Here is a 16140-nt window from a genome sequence, read left to right on the forward strand (position 1 = left end):
GTAGACCCCCTGGTTCTCCGCAGCAGGCAAAGCAGCCCTCTGCCCCTACCCACTGACCAGAACCCCCCTCCCTTACTTTCTGCCTCTTTGGGGCAGGCGGAGCTCCTCAGGTCTCTCCTTAGGCATCAAAGAAATCCCAAGTGCTACAGAAGACCATGGTCATCAGAGCTCATGGGAAAGAGAAAGGAGAGAAGGAGGGAGGGTGCCTGGGTAGGACCGGTCCCTCCAGTCCCGGGTCCTGCAGAGAGAGCCGAAGGGAGCCAATCTGCTGCCCACAGCGCTGGCCCTGCACTAATGGCGGCTGGCTAGACCCTCTGCTCCCAGCTAAACCCTCCATATGGTTCCTTTCCAGTTAGAAAGTGGGCCAATTGTGACATTTCCCCCCCATCTGGAGAGACAGATGGACAAGGGGAGGCGGCTGGACGGGGGGGTAAGAAAGAGCCACCTGGCTCCAGGAGGGAGGAGGGGGGGTCAGGGCAGAAGGGAGGGAAGCAGGGAATGGGAGCGAACTGTTCTCAAACAGGGAGGAACTCACAGATAAGGCGGTCTTTCTGGGCCATGCCCCCCCCCCCCGCAGGAGGATCCATGGGATGGTCCTACCTGACACCCCAGGGCATATCTTGCACGCTTCATTTTGCTAGTGAGAGAAGAATTAAGTGACCACAGCTCCGTCAGCTAGAATGTGAGCCACAAGGTGCCTGAGATGGGAGTATGGTCTGAGCAGGATACTCTTACAACCCCAAGGGAGGGAGGGGAGTGGAGGGGAAGTTTGGGGGGTTACGCAGAGCTCAACAACAACCGTGAACATTTATGAAGCGTCTGACGCACGGTGAATATTATTTGGCAAATTTTACAAGGATTCATTCATCTGGGGTGTCGTCGGCACATCGCCAATTTCTAGATGAAGAAACTGAAGCACAGAGACGTTAAGTGGCTTCCCGAGGTCACACAGACAGTCAGTGGCGAGGTAGGGGTTGAAACGCAAGCCATCTGTCTCCGGCAACCGCCCCTTCTGCCAGTCCAACGTGTCATGGCTTGGGCCACGTGGACAATGGGTTGGGGTACAAGGTCAAGGGTACATCCTGCGGGCCACAGACATGGGCACGTCTGAGCACACTGCCTGCTCTGGAGTAAGCGCCCTCTGGTGTCCCTGTCCCAAGGTGAGAAACCAAGTACCCACAGGGTCCCTTTGCGTGGCTGCCCAATTCTCCGCACGGCTGCTCCAGGGACCCCCGAATGGGGGATTAAGTGGCTGGCTCACCAGGGGCTCTGCTGACATGACGCAAGCTGTCAGTAGTGAGTGGCACCGAGGACCAGAGTAGCCTCAGAGGGACCAGCATTTACTGAAACGTGCCCTGCAGGCTGGGCGCGCCACGAGTCCTCACACACCCTGGGGCGGGTGCTCGTAGCCCCATCTTACAGAGGAGGACTGAGGCTCGGAGGTGCTAGGTAGCTGACGGAGCTGACATGGCCAGTAAGTGGGACTGCAATCTGGGTCTGTGTCCAAACCCTCTCTTAGGCCGAGAAAGAAAAGGCCTGGGTCACTGGGTCTCTGTTGACCCCTACCTCCTGCCACCCCTCCCCGGCCCCGGAAAGACTCCAAGTCAGACACCAAGCCCGCCAGCCCTCTGTCCCCTCTGTCCCCTGTGCTGTCCCCGAGGCTGCAGCTCCATCACCATCACCATGGGGACCATGCCTGGGATGCCCTCTTCAAACCTCTCTACCGGGGACGGTGCACTTGTCTGCACCCCCTGCTCCTCTCCGCATGGCCTCTCTCAATGGATAAAGTAATAATCCAAGGGTCCATACGGAGAGCGCATATAATTGAATTAAACCTAAGTGGCAAAGAACACTCTGATCAGAGGCTGGAGCCTCCTACCTCTCCCAGACTCCAGGCGTAGGATCATAAGAAGGAAGGGGACACGCAGGAGTCTGGGTGTGGCCCCTTAAGCCCCCCTTGGCAAGCCCCTCGCTCCACACCGCAACCTCCCAGCCCCCGGCAAGCACCCCAGCTGCCAGCTACAGGCTCTGATGCCCGCCAAGTCAGTGCCTCTGCTCACAGGGCCAGGGGCAGGAAGCCACAAGCACTTGCCAAGAACATCTGAGCACATGCGGACGTGGGGACCTCAGAGACCTCCCGGCCCAAGCTGGACAGGGAGTGAGGAGGATGAGGCCAGAGAGGAGCAGCGTTTTGCCCAGGGGCACACAGCAGCTGGGGCAGACCCCACCTCCCGATGAGGCTCTCACCACTGCACCAAGGGGGTTAAAACCCAGGCCAGCCCTCTCACTGCTTCCCGCCTGCTTCGTCACAGCGTAACAGCCCAGACTAAACCCACGGTGAAGGCTGGGGCATCCCCTCACCTCCCTGGGCCCCCGCCAGCCCCCTCACCCCTCCAAGCTCCCTCCTGAAATGAGTGCCCAGCGCACCCCCAGCTACGGTAGCACAGAGCCTGCCCTATCTCCACACCTTCCCCTCATCCTGTGCGGTCCCACCTGCCAAAACGGACTTGTCCTTGGTCCCGTCCCTCCAGGCCCTGCCTCTACTCTGAGAAAGCTGGACAGTTCCATGAGGGAGTATCCAAGGAACGCTTTGGAGACCACAGGGCGACATCCGGTAAAGTGAAGTGTGCGGATTGCCTACAAGCTGGCCCGCCCCCTTCTGCGTTCCTCCCCAGAAACGCACACATGGGGAGGGGGAGCCGGCCAGACATGTACCACAGCGCCGTTCGCAATAGCAAACAAATGGAAATGACCTAAATATTTTACAACAGAAGATCGGAGAAATGGGTGTTTGCCCAATGGAAAGAAAACAGCTCTCGTGTGTCGGCCCAACAAAATCCTGGGAGGACACAAAGTCGCTCGAAAAGGCAAATCGCGACCTGATCTGTCCCATTTGTGAGGGATTTAAAGACCACGTATAATAAAACAAGATGCGGTCTGTATGGAGACGTACGTACCTCTGAGCAGAAGCTGTGTGAAGGCAGGAGCTTCTGTCTGCTAGATTCGTCGCGTGCTTGGTAAACGTGGACCCCAGCACCCAAGCGAGACACACCTTCCAGGCACAAGTGGCAGTGAGGGCGTTCCAGTCCTCACGTGTGCAGCCTGATGGAGAACATGCCAGGGCACACCCAGCCTCCCTATTTCATCTGTGAAATGGAGCTACTCAGCACTCGCAGCCCAGTGGCATCCACAGGGCACCGGAGGGGAGGGGTGGGGGGTGCCTGTCTGGGACCACCCTTCTCCTGCCAGGCTTCTGGCTCCCGAAATCCGCTCTTCCCCTGAGAACAGGCCATGAGCTGGCCAGCTGTCCCCCGTACTCCCCCGGGCTCCAGGCACCTGCCCCGACTTGAATGTGACATAGAGACTCCACTAGCAAAACTTGATATCGGTTGCCTGTTGTATTTTGTGGTCTCTGAGCCCTTTCCATTTGCGGCCTGGTGACCTTTCCCGGTGTTCTCCAGGCCCAGCCAAGGTATCTGTGTCGGCGTCTGCCTCCAACTACACTCCCCAAGGGCGAGGCCGGGCCTGTGCATTTGTTCGTTTGTTCATTCACTCATCCATCCATCCACATTCATTCACGCATGCATGCATTCACTCGAGAATTGCCCTGCTCCGTTCCTGGCACAATCAGATGTTGAGAAGTGATAATAAGTAAAATTCCTACCTTGGAGCTCACAGTCTAGCTGGGAAAGAAAGCAAGACCAGCAAAGACGGCAATGAGCCCGAGGGAAAATGCAAAAGGACCGGCCCTCCTGGCCAGCAGGAGACCATGGCAGAAGGCCCACCGGTGCCAGGCCCGCTGCCGGCTCGTCCACGCTTCACGCTGCGTTCAACAACACACTGTGCCCACATGCTACCACGATTTTCCCTTCACTGAGTCTACAGATGTTTACCGAGCTTGTTAGGTACCGGGGAGGTTTTCGAGGCTAGGATACAGCCGTGAGGAGGACGGAGCCCCCCACCCTCATACAGCCCACTCACAGTGGCAGAAAACATCTCGGAGGCAGGGCAGAGGAAGAGACGAGTAAGTAGGGTGATGTGAGGGCGGGAAGTGGGGGCCGCATCCCCTCATTCCGCCCGGTTTTGTCCTAGAGGACGGGGAAGTTCAGGCCAGGCCGTGCAGCTTAAGAGACACAGATTTGGACTCTGCTTTGACTTTTCCCTAGGAGCTGCTGCCTTGCCTGACAGCCAGGAACTCAAAACACTTTGGACTTGTAGATCCCATCCTCAAGTGAGAGCTCGCTGTTGAAATGACCTCATTTCTCTGTCCTCCACTGCCTGGGGTTGTACGCGCTTGTTTGAGGCTGGGGACGTGGAAACCCACGGGCACTAAGGGATGCCCAGGGGGAGTCAGCCAGCTGGATTTCCTGCCTGGAGGGGTCTCCCTAATGCCCCCGTGGACTTAGGTTCACACACACTGCACCTGTGCCCACTTTTTCCTCCTCCCCACACCTCCCTGTCCCCTGCCACATGGCTCTCCCCACTCGACCTGTCTCAATAAGCATCCCCGCGATCCTGCCACCCCCCAAGCAACCCCCAGATCTCCTCCCTCCGCAGCACCCCCACTTACGGGCTGGGCCCACCCTGGAAGCCAGGGCAGGCAGAGAGCAAAGGCCCTCCCACCAAGGCAACTAACCCCAAGCCCACGAGGTGGGGCAGTCAGGGGACCTAGGCTCCCTGGTTCCTCCCCAGAGGCCTCAGCCACATCCTCCAGGCTTGGGCATCTGTCTCTTCCTCCAAATCTCATTCCCTCCCTCACCAGGCCCTGAGAAAGGAGCTAAGCGGCCAGCACACAGGCAGAGGGGTGGGCAGAGTGGCCAGGATGGGGCACCCCAATCCATAGCACTCCCTGTCCTGGGAGGACTCCACATCCACTCCGTCTTTCTCCAGCGCCCAGAGCCCTGGGATCACACTCTGCAACCCAGGATGTCCACTTGGCCTAAACAGCACTGGGGGGCTGGGCTCCAGACTAGGGAGGAGAAATTTCCCCACGGCTGAACCCACCCTTCCCCTCACGGTACAAGCTGGCTGCTGCAGAAGGCCAGCACAGACATGAGCTCCTCTCCTCTTTCTCTTTTCCTTGCTTTTTTCCCCCCTTTTAAATTTAAAAAGAGAGAAAAACAATGAAAAGACAAATCCTGGGAAATCAAGTGGAAAAATCTACATGATGGCAAAATGTGAAGGCAGCAAATTGCAACATGGAGAGAAAGGTGGGGGGAGTTGCACAACCCGAGGGGGGCCCCCAGGTTCCTGGAGGTTCCTAGCAGAGAGGGAGGTGGGGGGGAGGCATGAGGGAGGCTGGGAGTCACCCCGAACCATACGGACACACACACGCACGCGCGCGTGGCCTTGTTCTCCTTCCTCCCACTCCAAGAGCCAGGCCCTCTCCCCAAATGCGCTTTCAGAAAAGGAAGGTACTCAGAGGGTCAGTGATGAATCCAGAGCTACTTTTGTTTTCAGGCAGCAGAGCCGGGCCTGGAGGGTGTTTTGAGGTCAGGAAGATGCCCAGGCCCTGGGAGAAGGCCCCGGGCCCGTGGCTGTTCCAGGGCGAGTAGGGCTGTGGGAGACGGTGAGGGGTGGGCCCGCACTGGGCCCAGTCTGACCAGCTCTGGCTCCAGCTGGGCCTGGGGCTCCACAGGGAGCTCGAAGCCTCTGGGGGGGGGGGGGGGGCGCGGTGGGCGGCAGCTCAGGCCGGGTTCACGGCCACTGTCTCTTTCTGTTCCTGTTCCCAGACCTACTCCGCACCCTCTAGCCTCCACTCTAGCCTCCGTCTGACACATGGCTCCTTCCCTACAACCCTCGGTGGCTCCACGCATGCGTGCGTGGGTGTGTGTGTGTGTGAGAGAGAGAGAGAGAGAGAGACAGAGACAGAGACAGAGACTTGAGGTCTCACCTCCTCCTCAGATCTGCAACATCCAGCCTTACCCAGGTCCCTACCAGAATCTGCCATCCGACCACAACTGCTGCCCCCACAGGCCTCTGCTCCCTCAGCCAGGGGGCTCCCACCTTTGCAGCCCTTCCCTCACTGGGCCTTGGTTACCTGCATCTCTGGTCAGAGCCCCAAGGGGTCCCGCACTCATGCCGCACCTGCTCGGGAGACAGGCACTGATTCACGCTTGCCGGATGAATGAGCCACTGAGTGCCGGACTGACGGGGACGGAAGGGACAGGGGGGCAGGAGCCACCAACACGGGTGTAGGGGCAGAGGCTCTGCAGGAATCCAAGGTGAGCATCTGTACCTGCACAAACCCTTCTAGCTCCCCTGGGAGCTCCTGACCCCTGCAGCCCACTGTGACCTCCCCTCTGAGCCACCACCTGGTCAGGCCGAGCGCCCGGACATCTGTGCGCACAGGCACTGGGCACCCACTCTGTGCCTGGAACCTACTTCATGCCAGGCTACGAAGATAAGCTGCGCACAGCATCTGCCCTTGTAGGATTCACTCGTGAGCTCCATGCACACACCTCACACACACCTGGACATCTCTCTCAGTCCTGCCTCGTCTTGAGATTTTATCTCTCCACCTAAATGCAGATTCCTTGCTATGGGCGCTTAGAAAACACACAGGCAAAAAAAGAACAAGCAAAGGGGCACCTGGCTGGCTCAGTTGGTAGAGCATGAGACTCTTGATCTTGGGGTCGTGAGTTCAAGTCCCACACTGGGGGTAGAGTTGACATTAGAAGAAGAAGGAGGAGGAGGAGGAGGAGAAGGAGGGAAGAAAAGTATAAGATAGCCATGCAAACTGGCAGGTCCTCAGATTCTGGAAGACAGCAGGGCCAGTAGAGAAGGGCATGAAATAGAGTATCTACCCTCCCCACTGTGGCCAGGATGACTCCAGTCCTAGGGAGGTAGTGGGCCCACTGTGAGATGTTTGGCTGGAGCCAGAAAGGGACTAGGTACCAAGGGACAATGAGGATAAGACAGTCATCCAGTATCCCGCCTGGAGGTGCCTCCTTAACGTACCCCCAAGGTGTGTGCAAAGGATGAACACTGCACCTGCATTCAGCTTCCTCCGCCCCTCCAGCTCGAGGCAAAGGATGCAGGCTCCACGGCTTACTCACTGTGTGACTTTGGACAAGTTACTCAGCCTCTCTGAGCATCAGACTTTCCATCTGCAAAATGGGAAAGGACTTAAAGGAACTGTACCCGGTGGAGTGGGAGGGAGGCTCAAATGCGATGCAGTTTGTGAAGGCCTGCGTCTGCCTCCTGGAGCCAATGCCTCTGGGGAGTCGGTGAGGTCAGTGGGGGTAGGGGCCTCCCGCCCCAGGAGGAGGGCAGGAGCAGGGAAGGCAGAGACCTCATCACCCAGCTTGGGCCAGGACCCAGGGCTAGTGAGCGAAGCCCTGGGGACCAGGGGGCACTGTGATAAAGCAAGAACTGTCCCCGGACACAGGGTGCTGGGAAGAACCCAGGACCAAAGCTTAGAGGCCCAGGGACTGTCCAGGGCAGAACATACATGCTTCCTTTCCTGAACAATTCAGCCCCTGCCACCACTCCCAGCCACCCCCCTACACACACACATGCATTCATGGCAACTCACCAAGCAGCTTCGGTGGCCCCTCCAGTGAGGCAAATCCTGTCTTTCTTCTGAAACCCTCTCCCTCTGCCTCCACTCTCATCTAGCCCTGCCCGTGTGGAGAACCGGGCTGGCTCTGGGGGTGCAGGGGACACGGGCATCAGAGAGCTGGCCTGGTGTGACACAGGAGGCTGAGTCTGGGCACAGCAGGGCCCATGTCCCATTTCAACCAGCTACTTGCTTCGTGATAAAAGCTACTTTGCCCAACCTCTCTGAACATCCATTTCTGCATCTGTAAAACAGAATGGCATTACCCCCACCCCAGACACGCACTCGTTGTGAAGATTGCAGGGATCACCTGTGGACAGGCCGGGCCTCGGAGGGGACAGGTGGGGGAGGGGAGGGGCAGGTCCGGGGGGCACTAATCAAGGCGGCTGTGGGGCTCAGTGCCTCTGAGCTGAGCGTGGCTGTCCCCTCCCCAGAGGCTGCTGGGCAGTGGCAGCGTTGTTCAGAGCTGCATTATTCATGGTGCTCAGCTCTGAGCAGAGGGAAATTTGCTGAGTGATCGACCTAATATCTTAACACAAACCCACTTAGGCAAAACACCTTTGAAGCGAGAAAGGCAGAAAAAAATAAATAAAAAAGGAAGCAAAGAGGTTTGGAGGCAGGTGGTGGCGACGGGGTGCAAGGCACAGAGAGATGGCTGGTTCCTACCTGTCCCTGCCCACTGCCCACCCCCCCCCACCCCCGCAGGAGACCCCTGCCCCAACCCAGTCCCCAGGCCCCGCCTTCCCCCCACTCTCAGTGGCCATGCTGGCATCCTTTGATTGAGGGAATCCCCACCCATTTCTCACATTTGGCTCAGAGTAGGGAAGAGTCTGCCCAAGGCTCACACAGCAAGTCAGGGGGCAGCCGGACACAGGATCGCCGAGTGTGAGCTCAGAGTCCTGTGCCGAGGGGCTCCTCACACAACAGGACCCCCGTGTCCCTTGACACCCGCTTCCTCAGCCTCAAACTCCACACTCTACCACAAGAGGACCTCTTTCTCCAACTCAACTCAGCCTTTCCCACCCTCAGCCTCTGCTGGTCCCTTTGCCAGAAATCCCCTTCCTGCTCTTTATCCGCCCAACACCCCACAGGGGCTCATTTTCTCCTCCTCTTCCCCTTGGAAACATCCCAGATCTCTGCCCCAGCCGGAACTCATCACTGTCTACTTGGGATCTCGTTACACCCTCTCCACAGGCACGTGCCATCCTCTGCCTGTGCTGTGACCCATTTTGTAGCTCTCGCGCTTTGAGGCGTGAGGGCTCCCAGCCACTTCTTAGCTGGGTGACTTTGGCCACGTTACTTCCCTCTCTGGGCCTTAAGTTAATATACACGTAAGGCGCTCTGTGCACGGCCTGGAACAGAAGCACTCAGTAAGCGTTTGCTATTATAATGTGATTGTCGGCTTCCTCCGTCAGTCCATAAGCCCATTTATGCGAAGACCGTGTCTTTCTCGTTTCTAACTCCCCAGTTTCCAGCGGAGTGCCAGGCACACAGTAGGTGCTAATCAACATCGGCTGAACTGAGCCTAACTGCCAGCAGTGTGGTCTGCCTGGCCTCTTCACCCCTGACCCCTTGAGGAGAGGGGCCAGTGATGGGCTGGTGGCGGGGACCCTGCATGGGGCAGGGGCGTGAAGAATCTGACCTCTGGCCAGCTCTACCCCATAGCAGGAACTGACAAAGCTCAGTTGGGCAGGGAGGGGCCGGGGTTGGGGGCCGGCCGCTGGGCCTGTGGTTTGGCCAGGGAGGAACAGGCAGCTGCAGGCCGGGATGAAATATTTAGGAGCCCACGTCCCCAGGAAGTGGAAACTGACAAGCAAAATGAAATGTTGAGATGTAATTACCCAGGCAGGCCAAGCATGTCTCCCCGCCGGCGGCGGGCTCAGCACCCGCCCCCCCCCCCCCCCCACCGCACCCCCGCCACAAGCAGGCACTGGGTAATGAAGTCCTCCCGGACCCTTTCTCGCGCCAGTCCTCGCCCCCTCCTCTTCAGGCCAGGCCAGGGGGAGAGGTGGCACGAGAGCAGAGCACGCAGCAAACAGGGGGCCCAGCCCCGGCACCGATCTATGCAGGCAATCCCCTCACCCCACTGGGCCTCAGCTACCTCGGCCAGAAAATGGGGCTGTTGACCCACGCCAAGGAGGGAGGACCCAGACGGTGAATGTGCACGTGCTTCATTAACTGGCATTGGCAGAGGACGGTGGCAAGGACAGCAGTGAGGACAGGGGCGGACACCAGCCTGACCCAGCATGCCATGAGAGGCTTTCTGGAGGTAATGGGCTGCCCAGGACTCAGGTGAGTAGGAAATGATGGACAAAGGTCTAGGGCTGAGGTCCTGATGTGGGCCCTGAGCTGCCCGGTGCTCACCTAACCCCAACAACCTTCCCCAGGCTCTCCCAACACTGTTGGGCCACAGCTAGGAGCACAGAGACAGAGACCCGGACAGGGGCTCCAGGCCTAAACCCTGGGAACAGCCTTGAGTGGGTCTCCGGAGGGCATCCTGGAGCAAGGGAGCTGGGAACGGATACTCAGCTGACCCTCATCCTGCACACCAGAACTGGGGGAGGCAGCACTCCTTTCTGACTGAAACCAGGGCCCAGAGAAGGGCCGTGATCGGCCCAAGGCAGCCCAGCATGTGCTCCTCACACACATGCTGTCCCGGCGCCTCTCCAGGCTGGCTCAGCGCTCCCGGGTCAGGTCCGGCCTCACCCGGAAGCAGCAAGCTGACCCCTCAGCTCTAACCCGCTGTGCACCCCAACTCCCATCAACACCGTCTTACCAGACCAGAGTCCCACACCTACACAGCCCGGCCTGGCCCCCTAACTCTCCACCAAAACTCCAATCCCACTCCACCACTCCCTTCCCTCGATGGCTCTCACCTCTCTCAGGGCCAAGTCCAAGTCCTGAGGCCCTGCACCCTCATCATCCACCTCTAACAGCACCTACAGTTGCCAACACACACCAAGGTGTCCCTCTCTTCCTGCCTTTGCTCAGACTGTTCCTCTGCCTTTGTGCCCAACTCCCCTCCCCAGACTCCTCCTTCAAGTCGGCACCTGTCCACTCTTAAGGGTTCAGCGCATGGCCCACTCCTCCAGGAAGCCTTCGTGGGTATCCCCAGGCTCCTTCTCCCTTGGGCGCCCTTAACGATCCCAACATCTCAATCACTGCGCTTAGCACAGTGAATGAAAATTATGGGAGACGGCCACTGCCAGGCTCGAGCATTCACCGATTCAGCAACAACTTATGAAGCACCTACCCACAACCCCCCCCCCCCCCGCCCAGTACCAGGCACTGTCCTTGACACTGTGGGCACAGCTATTCATAGGACAAACCAGAGTCCTGCCCTCATGGAGCTGATAGCCATCTATGAAGTAGATAACAGATGCTGAGGAATGAAAGAATGAACTAATTAATGAAGAGTTGGCCTAGGGGCGCCTGCGTGGTTCATTCAGTTAAGCGTCTGACTCTTGATTTTGGCCCAGATGTTACGGTTGGTGAGAACCAGCCCCGAATTGGGCTCTCCCTCCCTCCCTCTCTCCCTCTCCTTCTCTCTCCTGCACACACACACACTCCTCCACTATTCCACAGCCCTCAAGTTCATGCAGTGCTCACACATTCTCTCATTAATTCCTCCCAATCAACCCATGGCTTAGGTGACCATTTTACGGATAAAGAAGCCAAGTCCCACGAGCCAGAGCCTCGGTCTGGCTGTCTCCCCCTTTCCTTTCTCCAGCTGATCTTCCCCCTCTCTTCCGCCTTTCTACCTCTCTCTCCCACCTTCTGGGGTGACTGGCAAGTTGCCTCCTCTCTCTAAGCCCATTTCCCTATCTGTAAAATGGGGCAGGCAAGGCACCCCTCCCATTCCCCCCACGGCAGCCCCAACTGTGTCCCTCTCCATCTTTGTTCTTCTCCCTCCCTCCCCTCTCCTCTTGCTTGTCACTTTGTCCTCCTTCCTCCCCCCATCCCAAAGCCTCCCTTGGGTCCCAAGATGTCTACCAAATGGTCGTTAGCTTTCCTTCTGGCTCATTAAAAATGAGAATTTGCATAGAATATCCATATGATCATTCTGTCTACAGGAAAATGGGACACGGATATAAGGCACGGATATAATGTAAGTTGGGGAGAAAGGGGAGGACAGTCACAATGCAAGGGGGAGAAACCCCACCAGGAAGAGACCAAGTGCTCACCACTGGGGGCTCAGACCTCGAAGACAGCCCCCCCTCAAACCCTTCAGCCCTTTCTTGGCCTTTCCGATGGCTAATTCACCTGTTTTTGTCATTCTTACAATAACCAGCAAAGTAGGGATTGCGATTATCCCCATTTTACAGATGGAGAAACTGAAAGCCAAAGAGGAATGGTGGCCTGTCCAAAGACACACAGCAAGTCTGTGGCATTCCTGGGGGGGGGGGGGCAGTGGTCTCTGCCATGGGCCAGACTCCCCCAAACCCACGTAGGCCTGCTGTTCTCCCAGGAATGCTGTCCCTCCTCACTCTCGGAAGGAAGACGTCACCAAGTACTGCATGAGTCAGGCAGTTCTTCTACCCAGAATACCCTTCTGCTCTTCTGGGACGGGCCCACCCACTCTTTAAGGCTCTCCTCCCATCACCCCTCCTCAAGGAGGTTCCCCCTCCCCAAACAACTGTTTAGCCAGATGCAGGGATTTTTGGAGACAAATGCTTCCAGACCTCTTCTCTCAGCTATATACAGTTGACCCTTGAACAACACTGGTTTGAACTGTGCAGGTCCACTTATATATGGATTTTTCTCGATACAGTACAGTCCTGTAAATGTATTTTCTCTTCCTTGTGATTTTATGAATAATATTTCCTTTTTCTTAGCTTCCTTTTTTATAACACTATATAATACATGTAACATACAAAATAAGTGTTAATCAACTATTTATGTTATCAGTGAAGTTTCTAGTCAACCTGACTATTCATAGTTAAGTTCTGAGAGAGTCAAAACTTATATGTAGATTTTCAACTGCACAGAGGTGGGCACCCCCACCCCCCGGGGCTGTTCAAAGATCAACTGTAATTGCATTTACACCTGCCTCATCCCAAAAAGAATTCGCAGCAGTGCCCAGAAATAAATATGTTTGGCTAAAAAAAAAAAAAAAAAAAAAAAAATTAATGACAGAATTGAGGGGGAGAGACCTGCACTTTAAAGATGAGGCTTTGCTCAGCAGCCAAAGACTGGCAGAGAACTGGCAGTTTGTTGGGACCAAAGCCAACCAGGGATTCCCCAAAGGTCTGGCCTTGGGGTGGTTGCCGCTATCCGTGGTGCTGAACCCAGGAGTTGCCTGAGCGACCTCCAGTCCACACGCGATCTGGGAGCAAGTCCTGCGGGCTTGAGCTTCAAAATACACCCTCAGGACGCCTGAGTGGCTCAGTCAGTTGAGCATCTGACTCTTGATTTCGGCTCACGTCATGATTCCAGGGCCGTGGGATCAAGCCCTGCGTCAGGATCCACACTTAAGATTCTCTCTCTCCCCCTCTGCCCCTCTCCCTGCTCCTGTTCTGTCTGTCTGTCTAAAATTAAAAAAAAAAAAAAAAAAATTAAGACCCTAAGTCAGTCCGTTCTCATCATCCCCACTCCCAGTCTAAGCCATCATCGCTTTTCACCTGGATGATGGCAGTGGCCTCCTCAGTGGCATTCCTGCCTCAGTCACCTCAGCCTTCACAGTCTGTTCCCTACACAACAGCCAGAAAGATCCTATTAAACCCATGTCCGTTAACGTCCCTTCTCTGCTCACAACACTCCAATAGTGCCCATCTCATTTAGAAGCTAAAGTCCTCCCAGTGGCCAACTAAGCCCCCACGTGATCAGCCCCTCCTCTTCTACATCCTTCCACCTGACTCACTCTGCTCCTGCCTCCTCTTGGCTATTCTCCAAGAAATGCCAGGCAGGCTCCCACCTCAGGGCCTTTGCACTTGCTCGTTCCTCTGCCTGGGGCACTCTTCCCAGAGATCACAAACCTTACTCCCTTACTGCATTTGGGGCCCTGCCCAAATGCCACCTCTGCACCTTCTCTGACCACCTTATATGAGATTGTCTCCCCTACCTGGCCCTCTCTGCCAGCTGCTTTATTCTTCTCCATAGCATGCCATCAGCTCCTCCCTGAAATTGTAGGAGGGAGATACCTGAAATTGTATTATATAGTGATGCATTTACTTGTTTACTGTAAGCTGCCTCTGGCCCTCTCCCGAAATGTGAGTTCACAAGGCCAAGGATCTTCATCTGTTTGGTCCATTGCCATGTCCCTAGTGTCCTGGTTCAATGCCTGGCACACAGTAGGTGCTCAGTAAATATTTATTCAGCAAATGAGTGACTTACCATGCAGAGGCGATGGATGAGGGGCTAAAGAGGAAAAGAAATGCCCCACTCTCCTCCTCACCAGCTGCATCCTATGGAGCAGGCTCTATGTGACTTAGAGGCCTGGACTCCATCTTTCTGAGTCTCTGAAAGCCCCAGGAGCATGAAGGGAGCAAGCACTGAAGAGGTGACCACCAAGGAATATGACCCTCCCTACCTCTGGGGCCTTTTTTTTTTTAATTTTTTTTAATGTGTATTTATTTTTGAGAGACAGAGAGACAGAGCATGAGTGGGGGAGGTACAGAGAGAGAGGGAGACACAGAATCCAAAGCAGGCTCCAGGCTCTGAACTGTCAGCACAGAGCCTGATGCAGGGCTCAAACTCACGAACTGTGAGATCATGACCTGAGCCGAAGTCAGTTGCTTAAGTGACTGAGCCACCCAGGCACCCCACTCTGGGGCCTTTTAGACAGGGCCTGTTGGGGCTCAAAGACACTGGGAAGAGGGCTGGTGGACACAGAATAACAAGGCAAAAATGGCTATGAGCAGCCCTCAGTTGTGTCCACATGCATGAGCCCATCAGAGAAGGTACCCAGCTCCTTGCTGGTCTTACTGATGAAGAACTGGAGGCTCAGGGGGGGAAAGTGACTTGCCTAAGGTCACACAGGAGTAGAGGATGAGGCTGAGACCCCACCCAGGACACTCAGCAGCCCCATACAGGCCTGAAGCAGGAAGCCTTAGAGTGGAGAGGAAAGAAAATGGTGAGCTCACAGGATCTTTCCAGAGCTTCAGAGAAAAGGCAGTATGGGGCTTGCTTTAGCTAGCTACATCTCCAAGGAGCTCAGAGTGGGGGTACTGAGGACCCTACCTCATATAGGAAAACAGGCTGAAGTCCAATAGTCAGCAAACAGGTGTAGAGGGTTCCTGGAGGTCCCAAACCTGAGCAGGGGAAGGTCACTGGCCTTCTCCAATTGCTCTTTAACAAAGGGGAAAAAATCAGAAGGATCAGGTTGCTCTGTGCATGCCTACTCTGTGGGCTTAAGTCTGGGCCCAAGAACGACAGACACACCGGAAGCTGGAGCCAACCCTATGGTACTTGGACTTCCATGTGGTGAGGACAGATAGAAAAGCCAAGAGCGGTGGGTGAGCATGCAAAGATGCACGTTGGGGGACCTCCGAAGTCCCCTAACCCATCGCCTTCATCTTGGTCATCAAGCTGACACTCAGAGAGGGAAAGTGAACAGCCCAGGGTTACACAGCCACCCAGAGACTGAAGCAGAACTAGAAGTGGGCCCAGCTCCCCCACTCTGATTAGTAATGGTGACAACTGACACCTTTGGCAGCCTGGTGTTTTTACAAGGCCCAGACTATCCTAAGCACTTTATACACATTAACTCGCTTACTGCTCACAGCAACCTAAAAGGCGGTGAGGGGAGGCTACTATTAATATCCTCCTTTCACAAGGTGGAAACTGAGGCCCAGAGACCATAAGGGACTGCTCGATGTGGTGCAGCTCATGGTGACAGAGCCAGCATCTGGGCTCTTACCCACTCCACTCTACCGCGGCATCCAGAGGACAGGGTTCAGAAGGTCAAAGCCACAAAGGGGCTGCAACCAACAAAGGGAAGTTTTTTTAAACCCCAAAGAAATCTTCAAACACGTTCCACAAAGAAGACCAGTGAAAGAAAATGCTGCTTCCTGTCCAGGAGGTAAGGGATGCAAATTCAGGGCAAGAAGGGCTTGGCATCTAATATCTTCTTCTTCCTGTCATCCCCGTCAAGCTTAGAGGCAAACCCAGATCGGTGCACGTCCCTGCTGTGATAGGTCAGGGGAAGCACATCAGAGACGAATTGGAGAGAGCAGGAAAAGTGACCCAATGACACCCAACCCAGGGGACTCACAAAATCAAGAGGTGTCAGCGCCCTGCCAAAGGCCAGAGTGGCAGAGAAATCAGAGTGGACAGGCTAAGTCCCCAAGGCGGGCCGGGCAAGCTCGGGGTTCATCTTCACAGCAGTACGAAGATTGACCTGGCAATCACCAAGCAGTCACATCGATGCCAACACCTTGCCAATCTCCAAGCGCTGTCCAGGAGACCCAGCTGGTGCGTGGTAGGCCTCGTGGCTCGGGAGGGGGTGCCCGTGCCAGGTCCACTTAATCTCCACCTACGGTGGAGTGATGGGCAGCAGAACAAGGGAGCAGGAGACGTGATGGGTCTCAAGTTTTTGGCGGCCTGGCTGCTAAGCTAGAATGGTGGGGACCGGCTGCGAG

The 16140-nt window shown here is 56.1% G+C and overlaps 1 protein-coding gene across 10 annotated transcripts in view; it reads right to left on the minus strand.

The window, feature by feature from the left end:
• Positions 1–16140, minus strand: part of GRM4 (glutamate metabotropic receptor 4) — a 150118-nt gene that overhangs the window by 72686 nt on the left and 61292 nt on the right. The window contains exon 1 of one of the 10 annotated variants that reach the window (XM_045497944.1): positions 2494–2617. The exons of the other annotated variants lie outside the window; for them this stretch is intronic. Within the exon in view, the coding sequence (XP_045353900.1) occupies positions 2494–2611 (118 nt within the window). The 5' untranslated portion in view covers positions 2612–2617. Of the gene's footprint in view, positions 1–2493; positions 2618–16140 lie in introns of those variants that run through there. 10 annotated transcript variants of the gene reach the window in all.

Source organism: Leopardus geoffroyi, chromosome B2, assembly GCF_018350155.1.
Source record: "Leopardus geoffroyi isolate Oge1 chromosome B2, O.geoffroyi_Oge1_pat1.0, whole genome shotgun sequence".
Taxonomy (NCBI): domain Eukaryota; kingdom Metazoa; phylum Chordata; class Mammalia; order Carnivora; family Felidae; genus Leopardus; species Leopardus geoffroyi.